The 21,119-nt window shown below is 47.4% G+C and overlaps 1 protein-coding gene across 1 annotated transcript in view; it reads left to right on the forward strand.

Annotated features, from left to right (window-relative positions):
* Nucleotides 1-15,887: 15,887 nt before the first annotated feature.
* The window catches only part of LOC120928013 (nectin-1-like), a 53,457-nt gene continuing 48,225 nt past the window's right edge, over nt 15,888-21,119 (forward strand). Inside the window, exon 1 of the mRNA XM_040339072.1 lies at nt 15,888-16,059. Coding sequence (XP_040195006.1) covers nt 16,002-16,059 — 58 coding nt within the window. The 5' untranslated portion in view covers nt 15,888-16,001. The remainder of the gene's footprint in view (nt 16,060-21,119) is intronic.

The following is a 21,119-nucleotide window of genomic DNA, read 5'->3' on the forward strand; positions in this document are numbered from 1 at the left end:
TCAAATTTCGCGATGCGGGAACGACGGGTATACGTAACATTAGCAGGGGCAGCCTTACGCGAAAACCGCCGTACGCAAACGACGTAAACTGTGTACGCAGGGCTCGCGTAACGTTGTGAATCGGCGTTAGTATGCAATTTGCATACTATACGCTGAGCACAACGGGAACGCCACCTAGCGGCCATCGCAAGAATGCAGCCTAAGATATGCGGGCATGAGAGCCTTATGCCACGCATATCTTAGGCTGTAGTCGGCGTAACAAGCTCTCCGAATCAGGAGAACTCGTTACGCCGGGGCAAGTAAGCAATTGCGCTGCGTAACGATGGTTACGCAGGCGCAATTGCTCTCTGAATCCGGGCCCATGTTTTTATGTTTGGCTGTGCTGCATGCCCTTGGGCCCAGATTCTCAAAGGACTTACGACGGCGCAGCGGCATGTACGCCGTCGTATGTCCTAATCTGGGCCGTCGTATCTATGCGCCTGATTATTAGAATCAGTTACGCATAGATATCCATTAGATCTGACAGGCGTAAGTCTCTTACGCCGTCGGATCTAAACTGCAATTTTTTTTTGCCTGCTAGGTGGCGCTTCCGTCGATTTCCGCGTCAAGTATGCAAATTAGCTAGATACACAAATTCCCGAACGTACGCGCGGCCGACGCAGTAAAGTTACGACGTTTACGTTAGGCTTTTACCGGCATAAAGTTGCCCCTGCTATATGAGGCGCAGCCAATGTTAAGTATGGCCGTCGTTCCCGCGTCGAAATTTTAAAAAGTTACGTCGTTTGCGTAAGTCGTCCGTGAATGGGGCTGGACGTCATTTACGTTCACTTGCGACGTCATTTGGAGCAATGCACGCTGGGATATTTTAGGAATGGCGCATGCGCAGTTCGTTCGGCGCGGGGACGCGCTTCATTTAAATGATACACGCCCCCTACCCGCCGAATTTGAATTTGAATTCCGCCGGGTGATTTACGATACGCCGCCGCAACTTTACAGGCAAGTGCTTTGTGAATAAAGCACTTGCCTGAAAAACTTGTGGCGGCGTAACGTAAATCGGATACGTTACGCCGTCGCAGAGATACGTCCAATGTACCTGAATCTGCGTAGTTTTCAGAATGGGCAATATTTTTTCTATTTTCGGATGGTAAATACCTTTTTTCCCGTTTTTATCCACAGCTTGCTGGCTTAATATCCTTTTTTAATGCCAATATTTTATGTTTTCTTTGTTAGCAGCAGCTTGGCATTGCATGTCATTGCTGGTACTGAGCCTATCATCTACTAGAACCCCCAGGTCCTTTTCCATCCTAGATTCCCCCAGAGGTTCTCCCCCAAGTGTATAGATTGCATTCATATTTTTGACACCCAAATGCATTATTTTACATTTTTCTACATTAAACCTCATTTGCCATTAATTTGTGCAGATCTTCTTGCAAGGTTTAAAAAATCCCGCGGAGAAGTTATTGCCCTTCTTAGCTTAGTATCGCCTGCAAATACAGAGGGCCAGATCCACATACAAATAGATCGGCGCAGCGTATCAGAGATACACTACGCCGCCGTATCTTACCTGGCTTTAAATCGAATCCTGGAAGAATTCACGCCGTAAGTTACCGCGGCGTAGTGTATCTCTGGCGGCGGAATTCAAAACGGCGATTAGGGGGCGTGATTCATTTAAATGAAGCGCGTCCCCGCGCCGAATGAACTGCGCATGATCCGTTTCTAAATTTCCCGCCGTGCATTGCGCTAAACGACGTCATTTTTTTAACTTAGACATGATTTACGTCCATCCCGATTCACAGACGACTTACGCAAAAAAATTAAAATTTCGACGCGGGAACGACGGCCATACTTAACATGGCAAGTCTATCTATACGCCGCAAAATACCAGCTTTAACTATACGCCGGAAAAAGCCGACTAGAGACGACGTAAGAGAGTGCGACGGCCGCGCGTATGTTCGTGGATCGTCGGAAATAGCTAATTTGCATACCCAATGCGGAAAACGACGTGAACGCCACCCAGCGGACGCCGAAGTATTGCATCTTAGATCTGAAAGGCGTACGAGGACGTATACCTGTCGGATCAAACCCAGATGCTGTCCTATCTTGGTTTGAGGATTCAAACCAAAGATACGACGTGGGAAATTTGAAAGTACGCCGGCGTATCAGTAGATACGCCGGCGTACTCTGTCTGTGGATCTGCCCCAGAGATTGCACTGTTTACCCCGTCCTCCAGGTCGTTTATGAAAAAATTAAACAGGATTGGTCCCAGCACAGAACCCTGGGGGAATCACTACCCACCCCGACCATTCCGAGTATTCCCCATTTATCACCACCCCAGGATTTTCCTGAATTAAAAAATTTGTTGAAATTCGTTAAAAAACGGATTTGGAACAAAACAAATTGGACATGTCTAGTGCTCAGTACAAACCAGATTATGAATCAGATCCTCTCCGTAGCAAAATATCAGACAGTGGAAATAATTGCTTGTAAAGCCTCAAGTTTGGAGGAAGTGAGCCGCCCATCAGGACTCCATTAGCTAAGGCCTAGTACACACGAGAGGATTTATCCGCGGATATTTATCCGCGGAAATTTCCCAATTCCAGCAGATAAAAATTTGTAGACATGTCTACAAATCTATTCGCTTGAATTGGCTCCCGCGGATCGATCCGGTGGTCTGTACAGACTCACCGTATCGATCTGTCCGAAGGGATCCCCCGCATGCGTCTTAATGATTCGACGCATGCGTGGAATTCCTTTTATGACAGCGTCGCGCACGTCGCCGCGTCATCATCGCGGCGACAGCGCGACACGTCATCGCAAGGGGATTTTGGCGCGGATTTCGATCCGATGGTGAGTACACTCCATCGGATCCAAATGATGCAGGAATGTACACACCATAGAATCTATCCACTGAAACCGATCCGCTGAGATTTTTCAGCGGATGGATTCTATCGTGTGTACGGGGCCTTAGTCTCCTGCAGCTGTGCGGCGGGCTGCTTGCGGAATGCACAGCCGTTCTATGCTCTGACCATCTCAAGCCGCCATTTGATATGAGGATATGAATCATTCATGGCTCTATCAATGGGAGGCATTATGAGGAGCTGAAGGAATATATACGTTCCATCTCTGATTGCGTTTGATTACCCTTTGATCCGCTTCCATGTCCAATACCATCTGTCCGGTTCCATCGTAGGCGGTCTCTGCATGAGAGTTGGTGTCTGAATCCAACCGGTGATTAAAGGCCCAGGCTGGGTTATTAGCCAAATGCGTTATCCAGCTTACTATCTGGTAAGCCTAAAATCTATTAGGCATGTGCATTTCGTTTCGTTCCGAATCGAAATTCGGACGAATTTTTCATTATTCGGACATTCGGATGCATACGAATTCCCGAATTGCAATATTAATGAATTTACCGAATCCGAACGAACGTTTTCGATTCCGAATCGAAAACCCGCGGACGAAATTCGATTTTTTTTTTTTTTTTTTTTGGAATTCCGATCGAATTTCGTCCGCGGGTTTTCGATTTGGAATTCGAAAAAAAAAAAATTTTTTTTTTTTTTTTTTTTTTTGGAATTCCGATCGAATTTCGTCCGCGGGAATTCAAATTTTTTTTTTTTTTTTCGAATTCCGATCGAATTTCGAAATTATATTCGAAGAGAGAATTTTCGAATTCGACCGGATTTTTCGAAATTCGGTCGAAAACGAACGAGTTCCAAAAACGAATTTAACCTAACTTAACGAAATTAATTAAATTAAATAACGAATTAAAACGAAACGAAACAAAACAAAATTTTCCCTTTTGCACATGCCTAAAATCTATGTGGTGCACTAGGGATTGTCGAGCCACTGTCACACTATAATAAGGCTTACCTGTAGGTACTGGAAATATCCCCTAAACCGTGCAGGTTACCATATTCGCTTGCGCCGACACCATTAGTGCATTCGCACTAAAGAAAAGGTACGATTGTGTCGTTTCCAAATACCAAATAAAATTACTTAGAACCCCCAAACATTATGGGCCAGATTCACAGAAGAAGTATGCCGGCGTATCTACTGATACACCGGCGTACTTTCAAATTTGCTGCGTCGTATGTTTAGTTTGAATCCTCAAGATACGACGGCTTCTGGCTTCGATCCGACAGGCGTACGGCTTTGTACGCCTTCAGATCGTAGGTGCAATACTTTGGCGCCCGCTGGGTGGAGTTCGCGTCGTTTTCCGCGTCGGGTACGCTAATTAGCTTTTTCCGTCGATCCACAAAGGTACGCGCAGCCGTCGCATTCTCTTATGTTGTCGCTAGTCGGGTTTTCCCGGCGTATAGTTAAAGCTGCTATTCTGTGGCATATAGATAGACTTGCCATGTTAAAGTATGGCCGTCGTTCCCGCGTCAAATTTAATTATTTTTTGGCGTAAGTCGTCCGTGAATAGGAAAGTCATTTCGCGCAAAGCACGGCGGGAAATTTCAAAACGGAGAATGCGCAGTACGTTCGTCGCGGGAACGCGCCTAATTTAAATGATCCACGCCCCCTACCCAGATCATTTGAATTATGCTTTGTGAATCAAGCACTTGCCCGTAAAACTTGCGGCGGCGTAACGTAAATGCGATACGTTACGCCGCCGCAGATCTACCTGAATCTGGCCATATATATATATATATATATATATATATATATATATATATATATATATATATGTTTTTTTTTTAACACCCTAGAGAATAAAATAGCGGTCGTTGCAATACTTTTTGTCACACCGTATTTGCGCAGCGGTCTTTCAAGTGCACCTTTTTGGTAAAAAATACACATTTTTGAATTTAAAAAAATAACACAACAGTAAAGTTAGTCCAATTTTTTTTATATTGTGAAAGATAATATTAGGCCGAGTAAATTGATACTCAACATGTCACGCTTCAAAGTTGCGCCCGCTTGTGGAATGGCGACAAACTTTTACTCTAAAAAATCTCTTAAAAAATTCTACAGGTTTCATGTTTTGAGATACAGAGGAGGTCTAGGGCTAGAATTATTGCTCTCGTTCTAACGATCACGATGATACCTCACATGTGTGGTTTGAACACCGTTTTCATATGCGGGTGCTACTCGCGTATGCGTTCGCTTTTGCACGCGAGCTCGTCGTAACGGGGGCGCGTTAAAAACATTTTTTTTCTTATTTATTTTAACTTTTATTTTGACACTGTTCTTTGAAAAAAAAAAAAAAAAAAAAATTGTGTCACTTTTATTCCTATTACAAGGAATGTAAACATCCCTTTTAATAGAAAAAAAGCATGACAGGTCCTCTTAAATGTGAGACCCCAGATCTCATATTTACACTATACAGGCATACCCCACTTTTAAGTACACAATGGGACCAGAGCATGTATGTAAAACGAAAATGTACTTAAAGTGAAACAATACCTTTTTTCACTTCTAGGGGGTCAGGGGCTGTAGTGGGGGTGTCAAGAGCTGTAGTTGAGGTCTCAGGGGCTGTAGTGGGGGTGTCAGGGGAAACACTGGAACAGGGTGGGGTATGATCTTGGGGTTTCAGCTCCTTCTACTGTGGCTTCAAAATGTCTGTACAGTACTTGTAAGGCACTTAACATACACTCGCGGGTATGTCCTTACTCGCGAGTGTATGTAAAGTGAGTGTACTTAAAGCGGGGTATGCCTGTAATGCAATAAAAAAAAATGTTGTTTCAAATTTTTTTTTTTGCTATAAGAGCTATGGGCGGAAGTGATGTTTTGACGTCGCTCCCACCTTGCAATGGTATGGAGCCAGGTGGGGGTCATCTTCCCATCACTCAGCTTCATACCACAGAGTGGAGATGATGCGATCGCCTCCGCTGACACCGGTGGCTCCGGTCAGGGCCGGCCTTAGGTGTTCAGGCGCCCTGTGCGAGCTAATTCTGTGGCGCCCCCCCCCCCCCATCTTCACCCCTCGCCCCCAAGACATTGTGTAATTTGCCGCCCCCCTGAAAGTGCCGTCTGGTACATTGGTATCATCGGGTCCAGGGGAGGGCTGGCAGCCTTAGGCCTGGGGGGCAAGTCAAGTTGCCCATTGAACCGCCAAATCAGCTCACCCCCCATGGCCCATCTGGTTTTTCAATGCAGCCTAACCAGTGCCCATCAGTGCAGCCAACTCCAGTGCCCATCAATGCAGCCTGATCACTGGGACAGGTTACATGGGGTGTATGGGGGGGGGGAGATGGGGGTCAGCTAGGGGTGTCAGGGTCTCTCACCTCAGTTCTCAGCTCAGCAGGTCCTTGCACCTGGGGGGGGGGGTAATGTTCTTGGTCCTGGGGTCAAGTGCAGCCAGCGCCCAGTCCTGCAGCCCTGCCCCCCTACTACCTGGCATGCCCTGCCTCTGTCTGCTTCCAAGAATCCAGTCCCAGGGAGTTGTAGTTTCCTCTGCGCTGCTCTGTTTTCCACCCACCGGGAGCTTGAGCGTGGACTACAACTCCTAGAATGCAACAGCTAGTGGTCAGCCTGACTTCCAAGACCAGAATAAAAAATAAAATGGTAGCAGGCATTTTGAACATAAGTTAGGGTGGCCTGGGAGGCAATTGCCACCCTGCCCCCTGGCCCAGCCCTCCCCTGATTGGGTCCCATGTGATCATGTGAGCAAGTGACTGCGACTTACATTCTGAGAGCTGTGATGGCCGCACGGCGCCCCTGTTGCCCATGGCGTCCTGTGCGGCCGCACAGCTCGCACACCCCAAAGGCCGGCCCTGGCTCCGGTAAGGACCAGGACAAAGGAAGGACCAGTTTACAGTGTCAAAAGCCTTTAGCACATCCAGGGATAACACCAGGACACTTTTGTGGTCCATAGCTGCCATGTGAAAAGACGAGGAATGTTATCATACGTACTTTTGCCAGGCATGAACCCAGTTTGATCCGGTTTTATAAGGTGGAGAATGACCTTTTGTAAACTCATTTTCTCAGCTTTTTAACAGTGAAATGGAACGATGGGGCCCACATTACAATTTATCTTTCTCTGGTATCAATGCCTCACACATAGAGGAAAGGATGTTCAGCCTCTTCAAAAGCCATTGCAAACAGTGAAAGTAATTTTGGTGCCAAGTCTTCCGCATAGTTTTTGTACCATTCTGCACGTAAACCATATAACCCTGGGGTCTTGTTTGGGGGTAGAGAATATATGGCCTCTGTAATTTCCTCAATCATCAGGGGTTGATCTAAAATAAGTCTGTAGGAGTCTTCCAATTCAAGGAACTGAATGGCTTCAAATAACCCAGCCGCTTCAAGTTCAGCAGTATAGGTGTTTATAGAAGGACTGGAATGTCTGGTTGATAGTCAGAGGATCAAAGGTAACTGAGCCATCCAGTAGCTGAATTTCTGGTATGAACCTGTCCGTGTATGCTGTACTAGAAAAGTTAGCCAACAGCTTTCCATTTTTCCCACTGTGTTCATGCAACCTAGCTGACAAATAAAGTTGTTGTTTTTGAGTTGTATCTACCCTTTGGAGGTCAAGGGCCCTGTGCGCCCCCCACCAGGACGCCATGGGAATCCGGAGTGGCACGTGAAGAATACTGGGCCCTTGCAGCCTCTAAGGAGGACCCCAGGGTAGCCTGGGTGGTCTTCCTATGGTTAGAAATGTGAGAGATATATGAGCCTCGCCTTAAAGTAATCCCATGTGGGGTCCTTAGAGGGGGACCGGGCATTATCCTCCCAGTAGTGAGACATATCTTGACGGATGAGTTCCTGAAACTCTGAAGTGGATATCCCGAGGGGACTAAGCTTCCACTGCCAGAATCTTGGCCTATGATCCAAAATCAGCTCAGGGCAGAATGGTCAGATATTGTTTGAGCTAAGTTTGAGCTAAGTATGTTAGGGTAAATCCGGTGTCCCCAAAGCATAGTGCAGCCTGGAGAGGGTATGATATGTCTGAGATTGACTCGAACAAATCCTTGCCGTGGTGTTTTTCTGTCGCCATAAGTCTACATACCCAAAGGAAGCACACCACTGGCCAAACAACTTAGAGTTATAATAAAGGGGCTTCAGTCGGTCCAGACAAGAGTCCAGCACCAAATTGGAGTCCCCAATAATGAGAGTGGCCATCGTTGGTAAGTCTGACAAGTGATCACTCAATTCAGTAAAGACTGCAGCCATGACAGGGAAGGGGCATATACCACCACTAATAATAATGGCACAACATATACAGTAGATAGGAGAAAAATGTATCTCCCATTAGAATGAGAAATAACCCGATCACAGGAAAAAGGGAGACCTTTACGTATTAGAATTGACAACCCCCGGGCATAATTAGAGTAGGTGGAGTGATAACCCTGCATTGCTTAGTGCTTTTTAAGAGCTAGGACTTTAGACCCCATTACATGTGTCTCCTGCAAGCACAGTATGTGCGATTTGTGAGATTTGAGAAAATCAAATAAATAATAATTTAGAATTTAATCTTCTCACATTGAAGGAGATGCACGTGACATTAAACATGTTAACGAAAGACAATGTGACGGTATTGGTATGATATCCCCGTCAAACAGTCCCTTCTTCCCATAACAGAACATCACAGAATCATCCACACATGAGCCAAGGCTGAATGCTGGAACCAGACAGACTTTAATAGTATAACACACAGCTTATATGTAATTTCCAAAACTGTTACAATGACAAATCTCCGCCCCCCTCACACTGGGGCTTCCATACAGATCATGGGCAGACATTTCGGAGCCGATTCTGAAAACACATTTTCTTTAGATAATGACATCAGTGGAGTTAATTACTAGGTGTAACAGAATACATTATCTAGACAGCCTGACCACAATGAAGCAATCAGAATAATTAACCTGAGCCCCTTCTAATCACAGTAAACAGTAACCACAGGGCTTCTTCACACAACACACTAGATCAATTAACATTTCAACAGCCTGTTAGTAGAGTGAGTCACACCTGAAATCACCTTCTAACACAGCATTAACCAAGCAGGGAGAATTTAAACTGAAGCATCCTTCACAGACAAATTTAACCAGACAAAAATAAGGTACAGGCACTCAGCCCTATGAAACAACCACAGGTCCCCACTCGGCTGCAAACCCAGAAGGAGGAGGAGGCAAGGCAAAAATCATTTGCACACATACACAAAACAAACACACCAACCGAAAGTACAGCAATACCAATAGACATATAGTAATAATCACAGACAGTATTTATTAACCCCTGACCAGATCCAAAAACAAGGAGCAGGCTTCGACCCCAAACAGCAAACACAGTCATTGAATGAACATTGTATCAGTCCAATGATCAAAGAATAAACAAACAATAGCAGCCAGGTCTCCCTGGAGGGGATCCCAATTCTCTTTTCAGGGTAAAGAACTGTATATACCTGCCCCAGAAAAAAGTTTCCATGGGCTGAGATGAAAAAAGGTAGAACATTTTACCAGGGGGAGAGCCCAGGTCAGGTTTCAGATGCACGGTCAAACGAACGACTTGGCTGTCGCAGAGATTCAAACCAAGAGAGAGCATTCACAGGGGTGTCTGGAAACAACATGGAGTATTGGATGGCTTTGTTCCTTAATTTCTTCTTGACATGTTGGTACTTGGCTCTCCGGGTGTAGACCACAGAGGAGTAATCCGGGAAGAGGGACACTGTTGCATTAATCTTGAGGCTCCCTTTCAAGCGAGCAGAGTGTAGAATGGCATCCCTGTCTTGGTAGTTGAGTAGACGGATAACTATGATGCAAGAGTGTTCCCCTCAGGGAGAGGTTTGCCTGGAACTCTGTGAGCTCTTTCTAGGACAAAACAGCAAGATAGACAGTCCTTCCCAAACTCCTGAGTAAACCAGCTCTCCAGAAAGGACACCGGGTCGAAACCCTCCACCCGCTTTGGCAGGCCCACCAGTCTGAGGTTAATCCTGCGCAATTGGTTTTCCAAATCGTCAACCTTATCTTCTAGCGATTTGATTTTGGTGCCACATGTTTTAATAGCAGGAAGACAGGGTTAACGGTGTCCTGAAACTCACTGATACGAGGCTCGGTGTCTGAGACCCGGTCCTGAATCTTATGTATGTCCTGGAGCATTATAGTTATGTCCAGTTTAAGCTCCTCCACCTTAACCATGAGGTCAGAATGATTTACCTTGATTATTTTCAGGACATCCAGCAGGGTAGATTCCGGGTCTTCCTCCATGCCATCCTCGCCAGGAGAGGTCTGGGAGAGCAGAGCTGGTGAAGCAGATGCACCTAGGGATGGTGGTCGAGAGGTCACCGGTTCATCTTCAAACAACTCCGGCGTGGATACCGGGGATGCATGAGTTACGGTGGAGTGGCAGCCATCTTGACCAGATGGCCAGGTATTGCCTCTTCCTCCATTTCCCATCCACAAATCCTAAGGAAATGTCAAAGAGCCTTTTCCAAGGAGCCAGGGGGAGAAATCAGCTAAAATTGGGAAGCGGGTATGCAGGATGGTAGGATGGTAACATTATATTGTTCTGGTCATAGTGTGTTAAAAATACAAATTTTAAAGAAAGAAAAAAAAAATCCTAAAAAAAAAATGATAACATTCCTTTTTTTTTGTACCATCGTGGCTTTTTTAACCACTTCCATACCGGGCACTTACGCACCTTCCTGCCCAAGCCAATTTTCAGCTTTCAGCGCTGTCACACTTTGAATGACAATTTCGCGGTCATGCTACACTGTACCCAAACAAAATTGGTGTCCTTTTTTCCCCACAAATAGAGCTTTCTTTTGGTGGTATTTGATCACCTCTGCGATTATTATTTTTTGCGCAACAACTAAAAAAAGACTGAAAATTTTGAAAGAAATTACGTTTTTATTTTTTCTGTTATTTTTTTTGTAAATAAGTAAGTTTTCTCTTTCAAAACGGGCACTGATATGGCGGGCACTGATGGGCACCGATGAGATGGCACTGATGGACATCGATGAGGTAGTACTGACGGGCACAGATGAGGTGGCACTGATTGGCGGCGCTGGTATGCGGCACTGATGGGCACACATAGGCAGGACTGATGGGCACACATAGGCGGCACTGATGGGCACACATAGGCGGCACTGATGGGCACACATAGGCGGCACTGATGGGCACTCATGGGCGGCACTGATGGGCACTCATGGGCGGCACTGATGGGCACTCATGGGCGGCACAGATGGGCACTCATGGGCGGCACTTATGGGTAGCACTGATGGCTCCGAATCGTGAGGACGTCATATGACGTCCAGTCAGGATTCTACAACCACTTTGCCGACGTCAATATGTCATTGGCGGGCGGCAAGTGGTTAAATTAAATCTCTCTAAAACTGAGTTACTAATATTCTCCCCTGCCTGTGCCCCCCTCCATGACTTCTCCATCAAAATCAACAATGCAACCATCAGTCCCTTCCCCTCACGCCAGGGTACTCGGTGTAAATCTAGACTTTGACTTGTCATTTCAGGCTCAAGTAGAATTGTTGTCAAAAGTTTGTAGAGTTCACCTCTTTAACATCTCTAAAATTCGCCCCTTTTTATCAAATGAAACCACCAAACTCCTCATTCACTCCCTTGTTATCTCTCACCTTGACTATTGCAACTCCCTTCTTATTGGCCTGCCTCTCTATAGGGCTCCTCCCCTCTTCAGTCTACCATGAATGCTGCTGCCAGACTTATTCACCTTACCAACCACTCAGTGTCTGCCAAACCTCTCCTTTAATCCCTGCACTGGTTCCCTATCACCTAGCAAATGAAATTCAAAATACTAACCAAAAACTAACTGGAAAAAAACTATTTAAGCAGCAGTCAACATGGATTCATGAAAGACAGAAGTTGTCAGACAAACCTGATTTCCTTTTATGAAGAGGTAAGTAAAACCCTGGACAGAGGCGTGGCTGTGGACGTGATATATTTGGATTTTGCAAAAGCGTTCGATACAGTTCCGCACACACAGCTCATGTGTAAGGTAAGGTCTACAGGATTGGATATATCAGTTTGTAAATGGATAGAAAACTGGCTGAAAGCCAGAATTCAGAGAGTCGTGGTTAATGATTCTTACTCTGAATGGTCCAATGTTATGAGTGGTGTACCCCAAGGTTCAGTGCTGGGACCCTTACTTTTCAATATATTTATAAATGATATTGGGTCTGAGATCAAAAGTAACATTTCTGTCTTTGCAGATGACACCAAGCTATGCAGTGGAATAACGTCCTTACAGGATGTCTCCAATTTACAAGCCGACCTCAATGCTCTGTCTGATTGGGCGACTAAGTGGCAGATGAGGTTTAATGTAGATAAATGTAAAGTTATGCACTTGGGGGCTAAGAATATGCATGCATCATACATACTAGGGGGAGTACAACTGGGGGGGTCTGTAGTGGAGAAAGATCTGGGGGTTTTAGTTGATCATAAGCTCAATAATGGCATGCAATGCCAAGCTGCGGTTTCCAAAGCGAGCAAAGTCCTTTCTTGTATTAAGAGAGGTATGGACTCCAGAGACAGAGATATAATTTTGCCCCTGTACAAATCATTAGTAAGACCTCATCTGGAATATGCAGTTCAGTTTTGGGCACCAGTTCTCAAAAAGGATATAGGAGAACTGGAGAAAGTGCAGAGAAGAGCAACCAAATTGATAAGAGGCATGGAGGAGCTCAGCTATGAGGAAAGATTAGAGGAACTAGATTTATTCACTCTTGAGAAGAGGAGAATAAGGGGGGATATGATCAACATGTACAAATATATAAGAGGTCCATACAGTGAACTTGGTGTTGAGTTATTCACTTTACGGTCATCACTGAGGACAAGGGGGCACTCTTTACGTCTAGAGGAAAAGAGATTTCACCTCCAAATACGGAAAGGTTTTTTCACAGTAAGAGCTGTGAAAATGTGGAACAGACTCCCTCCAGAGGTGGTTCTGGCCAGATCAGTAGATTGCTTTAAGAAAGGTCTGGATTCTTTCCTAAATGTACAGAATATAACTGAGTACTAAGATTTGTAGGTAAAGTTGATCCAGGGTAAATCCGATTGCCTCTCGGGGGATCAGGAAGGAATTTTTTCCCCTGCTGTAGCAAATTGGATCATGCTCCGCTGGGGTTTTTTGCCTTCCTCTGGATCAACTGTGGGTATGAAGTTGGGTGTATAGGATTTTACTGTGTTTTTTTATTTTGTTATTTGTGGTTGAACTGGATGGACTTGTGTCTTTTTTCAACCTGACTAACTATGTAACTATGTAACCACAACCTACAAAGCCATTCACAACTCTGCCCCGAGCTACATCACCAATCTTGTCCCCAAACATATCCCAAACCGTCCTCTCCGCTCTTCTCAAAACCACCTACTGTCAAGCTCTCTCGTCTCCTGCCTTCCATGCTCCTCCTCCCACTATACCTGCCTTTCTCTTATCTCTGTAGAACTACAAGTCCCAGCGCACTATACCTGCCTTTCTCCTTTCTGTAGAACTACAAGTCCCAGCACACTATACCTGCCTTTCTCCTCTCTCTGTAGAACTACAAGTCCCAGCGCACTATACCTGCCTTTCTCTTATGTCTGTAGAACTACAAGTCCCAGCACGCTATACCTGCCCTTCTCATATCTATAGAACTACAAGTCCCAGCACACTATACCTGCCTTTCTCTTATCTCTGTAGAACTACAAGTCCCAGCACACTATACCTGCCTTTCTCCTCTCTGTAGAACTACAAGTCCCAGCACACTATACCTGCCTTTCTCCTATATCTGTAGAACTACAAGTCCCAGCGCAATATACCTGCCTTACATTTTACATTCTCTTTGAGTTTATGCTTTAAATTTCATCACTGCAGCAAGACTTTTTATTGCTCGGCAGAATTTAGGCTGACCTCCCACCTTTGCATTGAACTGGGTGAGAGAGAGAGCGAGAAGGGTGAGGGCAAGGGGGGGTTAGAGAGAGGAGGGTGAAAGAGGAGGGCTAGAGAAGCATGAGAGAGAGAGAGAGAGAAGGGTGAGGGCAAGGGGTGTGAGAGAGAGGAGGGTGAAAGAGGAGGGCTAGAGAAGCATGAGAGAGAGCGAGGAGGGTGTGTGAGAGACAGAGAGAGGACATTAGAGAGGAAGAGAGAGAGGGAGAAGAGAGAAGGGGGTGAGGGGGGGGGTGAGAGAGAGGGGGGAGAGAGGAGGGTGAGAGAGGAGGGGAGGGTGAGAGAGAGAGAAAGATACAAGGGTTAGAGATAGAGGAGGACAGGGAAATAAAGGGGGAGAGAGAAAGCGAGGAGAGTGAGGAAGAGAGAGAGAGAGAGAGAGGAGGGTGAGGAAAAAAGAGGGCAGGGGAAGAGGAGGGTGAGAGAGAGAGAGGGAGAAACAGAGAAAGGAGGGTGAGAGGGAGGAGAGAGGAGGGTATGAGATGGGGGGGAGGAGGAGGGTGAGAGAGAGGAGGATATGAGATAGGGGGGGAGGAGGGTGAGAGAGAGAGGAGAGAGGAGGGTGAGAGAGAGAGAGGAGAGAGGAGGGTGAGAGAGAGGTACTATGGTAGGCTGGTAGCACTGTAGGAGGCTGGGCAGCAGTGGCGGTTCGTCCATAGAGGGCGCTGGAGCGCCGCCCCCTCTGGCTCTCACCGTCACTGAGTCAAATAACATAGATTCATGCATTGCATGAATCTGTTATTTTCGCCGCTGCCGCTGTTATTCAGATGGTCGGCGCTCAATGTCCGGCCATCTGAATAACGCCAGCTGGTTGGCTGTACTGAAATGTCTATCAAAGCCAACAGCTCTGATAGGCTTTCCCAATACAGCCCTCGGGTCCCGGAAGCTTATTCTCGGAGGGCACAGACTGTACGCCCCTTGAATAAGATGACAGGCGTCTCGGCCAATCAGGTTGGCCGGTTCTGGCTACCGGTAACCTGATTGGCTGTGACGCCTGTCAGTCATCGAGGGCGGGAGAAGACATCGTGGGACGTGGATGCCTAAAACCAGTAAAGGTAAGTGCCGGGCGGGGGGGGGGGGGGGAAGAAAGCAATTTACAGGGCACAGTGGGGACAATTGGCACAGCGGCGACCATTAAAGGGCACAGTGGCTGCGTTTAATGGCATGGCACAGTGGTGACAATGTATGGCACAGTGGTGACAACGTATGGCACAGTGGCTGCGTTTAATGGCATGGCACAGTGGTGACAATGTATGGCACAGTGGTGACAATGGATGGCACAGTGGCTGCGTTTAATGGCATGGCACAGTGGTGACAATGTATAGCACAGTGGCTGCGTTTAATGGCATGGCACAGTGGTGACAATGGATGGCACAGTGACTGCGTTTAATGGCATGGCACAGTGGTGCAAATTGATGGCACAGTGACTGCATTTGATGGCATGGCACAGTGGTGCAAATTGATGGCACAGTGGCTGCGTTTGATGGCATGTAACAGTGGCTGCGTTTGATGGCATGGCACAGTGGTGCAAATTGATGGCACAGTGGCTGCGTTTGATAGCATGTAACAGTGGTTGCGTTTGGGCACAGTGAGACTGCAATTTTTTTTTCCTTTGCGCCCCCCCAAAAAATTTGAGCACCAGCCGCCACTGCTGGGCAGTGGGCACTATGGGTGGGTGAGGACTCTGCAGCAGGCTGGGGGTACTGTGGGAAATTGGAAGGCTCTGTGGGGGCTGATTCATTCCATGTTGGGTCCTCTGAACACCTGCACATAGATCTGTCTGATTGGAGGAGAATTTGTCTAGTCATGATCCATGAATTATATCATTCTCCTCCATCTGTCTGCATATATTCAGAAGCAGCAAATAAAGTGCACATCTGCTTTTCATTTGCACATTGCTGATTACAGGTTGAATTACATTTATTATTTGGAGTTTCCAAAAAGTGATGAAATTGTTAACTAGAAACATTTATCAATTCTTTCCCCGTCACCACTCCCCCCCGGGTGTTCTCATCTCTCCTGTTCTTTATTTCACATCTCTCTGAGCCCCAGTGGGAGGAGAGGGCGTTCCGTTGCCGCCCAGTAGGTGGCGCTCTGTACACCTGTCTCATAGGGTTGTACGGTGGTGGTGTCGCTCCGGGTGTTCGGTCCGCTCTCTCCGCTCCACTATGATCGGGCTCCGCGCTCTGCTGGTCCTGCCGATCCTCAGCTCGGTGTGGGGACGAGGTAAGAAGGGGGCTGCATTTGGGAGAACTGGATATACCAAAGATACAAAGGCTGGCAGAGATTCCAGAGCAGAGATCACTTTTGATTGACCTACAAGTCCCAGCACACTATACCTGCCCTTCTCATATCTGTAGAACTACAAGTCCCAGCACACTATACCTGCCCTTCTCATATCTATAGAACTACAAGTCCCAGCACACTATACCTGCCCTTCTCATATCTAACTACAAGTCCCAGCACACTATACCTGCCCTTCTCATATCTATAGAACTACAAGTCCCAGCACACTATACCTGCCCTTCTCATATCTATAGAACTACAAGTCCCAGCACACTATACCTGCCCTTCTCATATCTATAGAACTACAAGTCCCAGCACACTATACCTGCCCTTCTCATATCTGTAGAACTACAAGTCCCAGCACACTATACCTGCCTTTCTCTTATCTCTATAGAACTACAAGTCCCAGCACACTATACCTGCCTTTCTCTTATCTCTATAGAACTACAAGTCCCAGCACACTATACCTGCCTTCCTCTTATCTATAGAACTACAAGTCCCAGCACACTATACCTGCCCTTCTCATATCTGTAGAACTACAAGTCCCAGCACACTATACCTGCCCTTCTCTTATCTCTATAGAACTACAAGTCCCAGCACACTATACCTGCCCTTCTCATATCTCCAGGGGCGGACTGACCATTGAGTCACTCGGGCACTGCCCGAGGGCCCCATGCCACTAGGGGGCCCCATCCGGGTTGCCAGGCTCAGTAAAACCAGGGACAGTATGTAAAAATCTGTGTTTTTTTTAGATCTGTCCCTGATATGTCCGAAAATGACATGCTTTTAATGTGAATATCCCAAGATTTTAGCTGCCCGCCTCTGCACTACCTCCTGGCGTGGTGGCCATCTGTAAGCCAGAGGGGCCCCATAATCTTCTATTGCCCGGGGGCCCCATGAAATGTCAGTCCGTCCCTGCATATCTCTATAGAACTACAAGTCCCAGCACACTATACCTGCCCTTCTCTTATCTCTATAGAACTACAAGTCCCAGCACACTATACCTGCCCTTCTCTTATCTATAGAACTACAAGTCCCAGCACACTATACCTGCCCTTCTCATATCTATAGAACTACAAGTCCCAGCACACTATACCTGCCCTTCTCATATCTATAGAACTACAAGTCCCAGCACACTATACCTGCCTTTCTCCTCTCTGTAGAACTACAAGTCCCAGCACACTATGCCTGCCTTTCTCGTGAGTGTGTTTGTGTGTGGTCTCCTCCGGCACCTCAAATCCTGAAGCCTTTCCGCGCTGTCACTTTGTTTGTCGTTTTTGCCGAAGTTCAGTCATCTTAGATGATTTTTTATTTTTTTTTATTACAAAGCTAAAGGCATTTATTACCAATACAGTAATGCATGCATTAGATCGTACATGACTCCTCTACAATCTGATGCATGCATTTACTGTATTGGTAATAAATGCCCTTAGCTTTGTAATAAAAAAAATAAAATTTGCTTTTATACTGGCTGGTGCTAAAGCAGCAAGCAAGAATAAAACCGAGATGAATTGCCTTCAGTTAAACAGAAAAAGGAGAGGGAGGGGGAAAGAAGGGATGGCGAGATGCAGATTAAAGCGGGAGTTCAACCATTTCTTTTCTTTTTTTTTTTTTTTTTCTTAGCTTCCTGCTCGTTCGGTCTAGGGGAATCGGCTATTTGTATTAAAATATGAGCAGTACTTACCCGTTTTCGAGATGCATCTTCTTCCATCGCTTCGGGGTATGGGTCTTCGGGAGCGGGCGTTCCTTCTTGATTGACAGTCTTCCGAGAGGCTTCCGACGGTCGCATCCATCGCGTCACTCGTAGCCGAAAGAAGCCGAACGTCGGTGCGGCTCTATACTGCGCCTGCGCGCCGACATTCGGCTTCTTTCGGAAAATCGTGACGCGATGGATGCGACCGTCGGAAGCCTCTCAGAAGACTGTCAATCAAGAAGGAACGCCCATTCCCGCAGCCCATACCCGGAAGCGACGGAGAAGATGCATCTCGTAAACGGGTAAGTACAGCACATATTTTAAAACAAATAGCCGATTCCCCTAGACAAAACGAGCAGGAATCTAAGGGGAAAAAGTGCCCTCTAAGGGTGAACCTCCGCTTTAAGGACCTGATTAAGGAATGTTTAAATTAAGATGGCAGCATGTAATTCAGCATGTACCGTATTTATCGCGGTATAACGCGCTCCCGCGTATACCGCGCACCCCTAAAGTTGCCCCGAATCCTGTGGAAAAAAAGATTTTTTTTTGTACTTACAGTTTTGGTGTCTTGCGCGGTGGCCTCATCGGGTCCGGCGTCCGTCTGCGGCTTCGGGTGTCCTCTTCGTCGGGTCCGGCCTCCTTCTGTGGCTTCGGGTGTCCTCTTCGTCGGGTCCGGCCTCCTTCTGCGGCTTCGGGTGTCCTCTTCGTCGGGTCCGGCGTCCGTCTGCGGCTTCGGGTGTCCTCTTCGTTGGGTCCGGCGTCCGTCTGCGGCTTCGGGTGTCCTCTTCGTCGGGTCCGGCGTCCGTCTGCGGCTTCAGGTGTCCTCTTCGTCGGGTCCGGCGTCCGTCTGCGGCTTCGGGTGTCCTCTTCGTCGGGTCCGGCGTCCGTCTGCGGCTTCGGGTGTCCTCTTCGTCGGGTCCGGCGTCCGTCTGCGGCTTCGGGTGTCCTCTTCGTCGGGTCCGGCGTCCGTCTGCGGCTTCGGGTGTCCTCTTCGTCGGGTCCGGCCTCCTTCTGCGGCTTCGGGTGTTCTCTTCGTCGAGTCCGGCCTCCTTCTGCGGCTTCGGGTGTCCTCTTCGTCGGGTCCGGCGTCCGTCTGCGGCTTCGGGTGTCCTCTTCATCGGGTCCGGCGTCCGTCTGCGGCTTCGGGTGTCCTCTTCGTCGGGTCCGGCCTCCTTCTGCGGCTTCGGGTGTCCTCTTCGTCGGGTCCGTCTGCGGCTTTGGGTGTCCTCTTCGTCGGGTCCGGCGTCCTTCTGCGGCGTCCTCACGTCCTCCCCACTCGTTTCCCGTGCCGAGTTTGAATACTGCGCCGACATATACAGAGCGCAGTACACTCGTGTATTGTCGGCAATGCTCGGCTACCCGGGAGTGAGGAGCCGAGACTGCCCGACAATACACGAGTGTACTGCACTCGGTATATGTCGGCGCAGTATTCGAACTCGGCGCGGGTATCGGCGTATACCGCGCACCCACGATTTTGCCCTGAAATTTTCAGGGCGAAAAAGTGCGCGGTATACGCCGATAAATACGGTAATTCAGAGTGGCTTTCCTATTTTATTACAGGGCATTCTATGCATTGCAGAGAAATCCGTGCCATGGCTCCACTGCCTGCACATTTTTTTTTCTTGATTACTGTAGCTGTGAAGTGTCCCCTCGGGCGCGGCTGTCGGGGGAAGCCCCTCGGTCCATCCTATATATAGGGGGGGGCGTAAAAAAAAAATTCTGCCCCGGGCGCCCATAACTCTGGTTACGCCACTGGGATGGAGACAGATACAGCCTGACTTCGGGCAAGCTGGCATTGCCCGCTCTCACTATATCACTACCCCAGGCTGCCAGTGGCTGGAACTAGAATGTCACTGTCATGAATTGTTGCCTCCGCTGTCTGAGCACCCGAAAAGACAAAAATAGTGCCATGGCTTCTACCTCTTCTTGGAACGATGGGGTACAATATTATGGACTGACTATTATTTCCTCCATGTGTGAATCGGGGCACACAGTGGGCCTCCTTTCCCTTAGGGCCTGCGGGCCCCAAACACATGAATGATACGCCACTGTTTGACTATGCGGTGTATTAGTCAGCTGCTCTCTGTACAGCGAGGGGAAAAAATATTTGATTTGATTTTGTACGTTTACAAAGAAATGATCAGTATATAATTTTAATGGTCGGTTTATTTTAGCAGTGAGAGAGATGGAATAACAACACAAATATCCAGAAAAACGCATTTCAAAAAAGTTACAAATTGATTTGCATTTTATTGAGTGAAATAATTATTTGATCCCTTCACAAAACATGACTTAGTCCTTGGTGGAGAAACCCTTGTTGGCAATCACAGGTCGGACGTTTCTTGTAGTTGCCCCCCCCCCCCCCCCCCCAGGTTTGCCCATCTCAGGAGGGATTTTGTCCCTCTCCTCTTTGCAGATCCTCTCAGAGTCATTAAAGGAGTTGTAAAGGCAGAAGTTTTTTAATTTTTTTGAGTCCCTTCCCTCTCTAGTGATGTCCACGAATGTCTAAGCCATCTGGAAAACTCCTCCTGATAGGCTGAGACACAGCAGCGGTGCCATTGGCTCCCACGGCTGTCAATCAAAGTCAGTCAGCCAATAGGGGGAGGTAGGGGTAGGGGGCAGCGGCGGGCCGGGTCAGGGCTCCGTGTCTGAATGGACACAAGGAGCTGTGACTCAGCTCCAGTGCCCCCATTGGAAGCTGCTGACTGTGGGGGCACTCAACAGAAGGGGGCAAGGAGCAGCAAAGAGGGACCCGAGAAGAGGAGGAACCGGGCTGCTCTGTGCAAATCCAACTGCACAGAGGAGGTAAATATAAAAAAAAAAAAAATAAACAAGACTTTACAATCATTTCAAGGTTTTAAGGCTGATGTTTGGTAACTCGAACCTTCAGCTCCCTCCACATATTTTCTATGGGATCAAGGTCTGGAGACTGGCTAGGTCACTCCAGGACCATTGACAAGATTCTCCGGTGTACTTCTGGGTGATTCCTCACCGTTCTCATGATCATTGAAACTCCACGAGGTGAGATCTTCCATGGAGCCCCAGACCGAGGGAGAGTGACAGTTATTTTGTGTTTCTTCCATTTGCGAATAATCGCACTAACTGTTGTCGCCCTCTCACCAAGCTGCTTGGCGATGGTCTTGTAGCCCATTCCAGCCTTGTGTAGGTCTCCAATCTGCTCCCCGACATCCTTGGACAGCTCTTTGGCCTGTAGAATTTTTTAAATGTTGCCTATAGAGATTTTTAAGGGTAAAAGTTTGTCGCCATTCCACAAGCGGGCGCAATTTTGAAGCGTGACATGTTGGGT

This window comes from Rana temporaria, chromosome 2, assembly GCF_905171775.1.
Source record: "Rana temporaria chromosome 2, aRanTem1.1, whole genome shotgun sequence".
NCBI classification, from domain to species: Eukaryota; Metazoa; Chordata; class Amphibia; order Anura; family Ranidae; genus Rana; species Rana temporaria.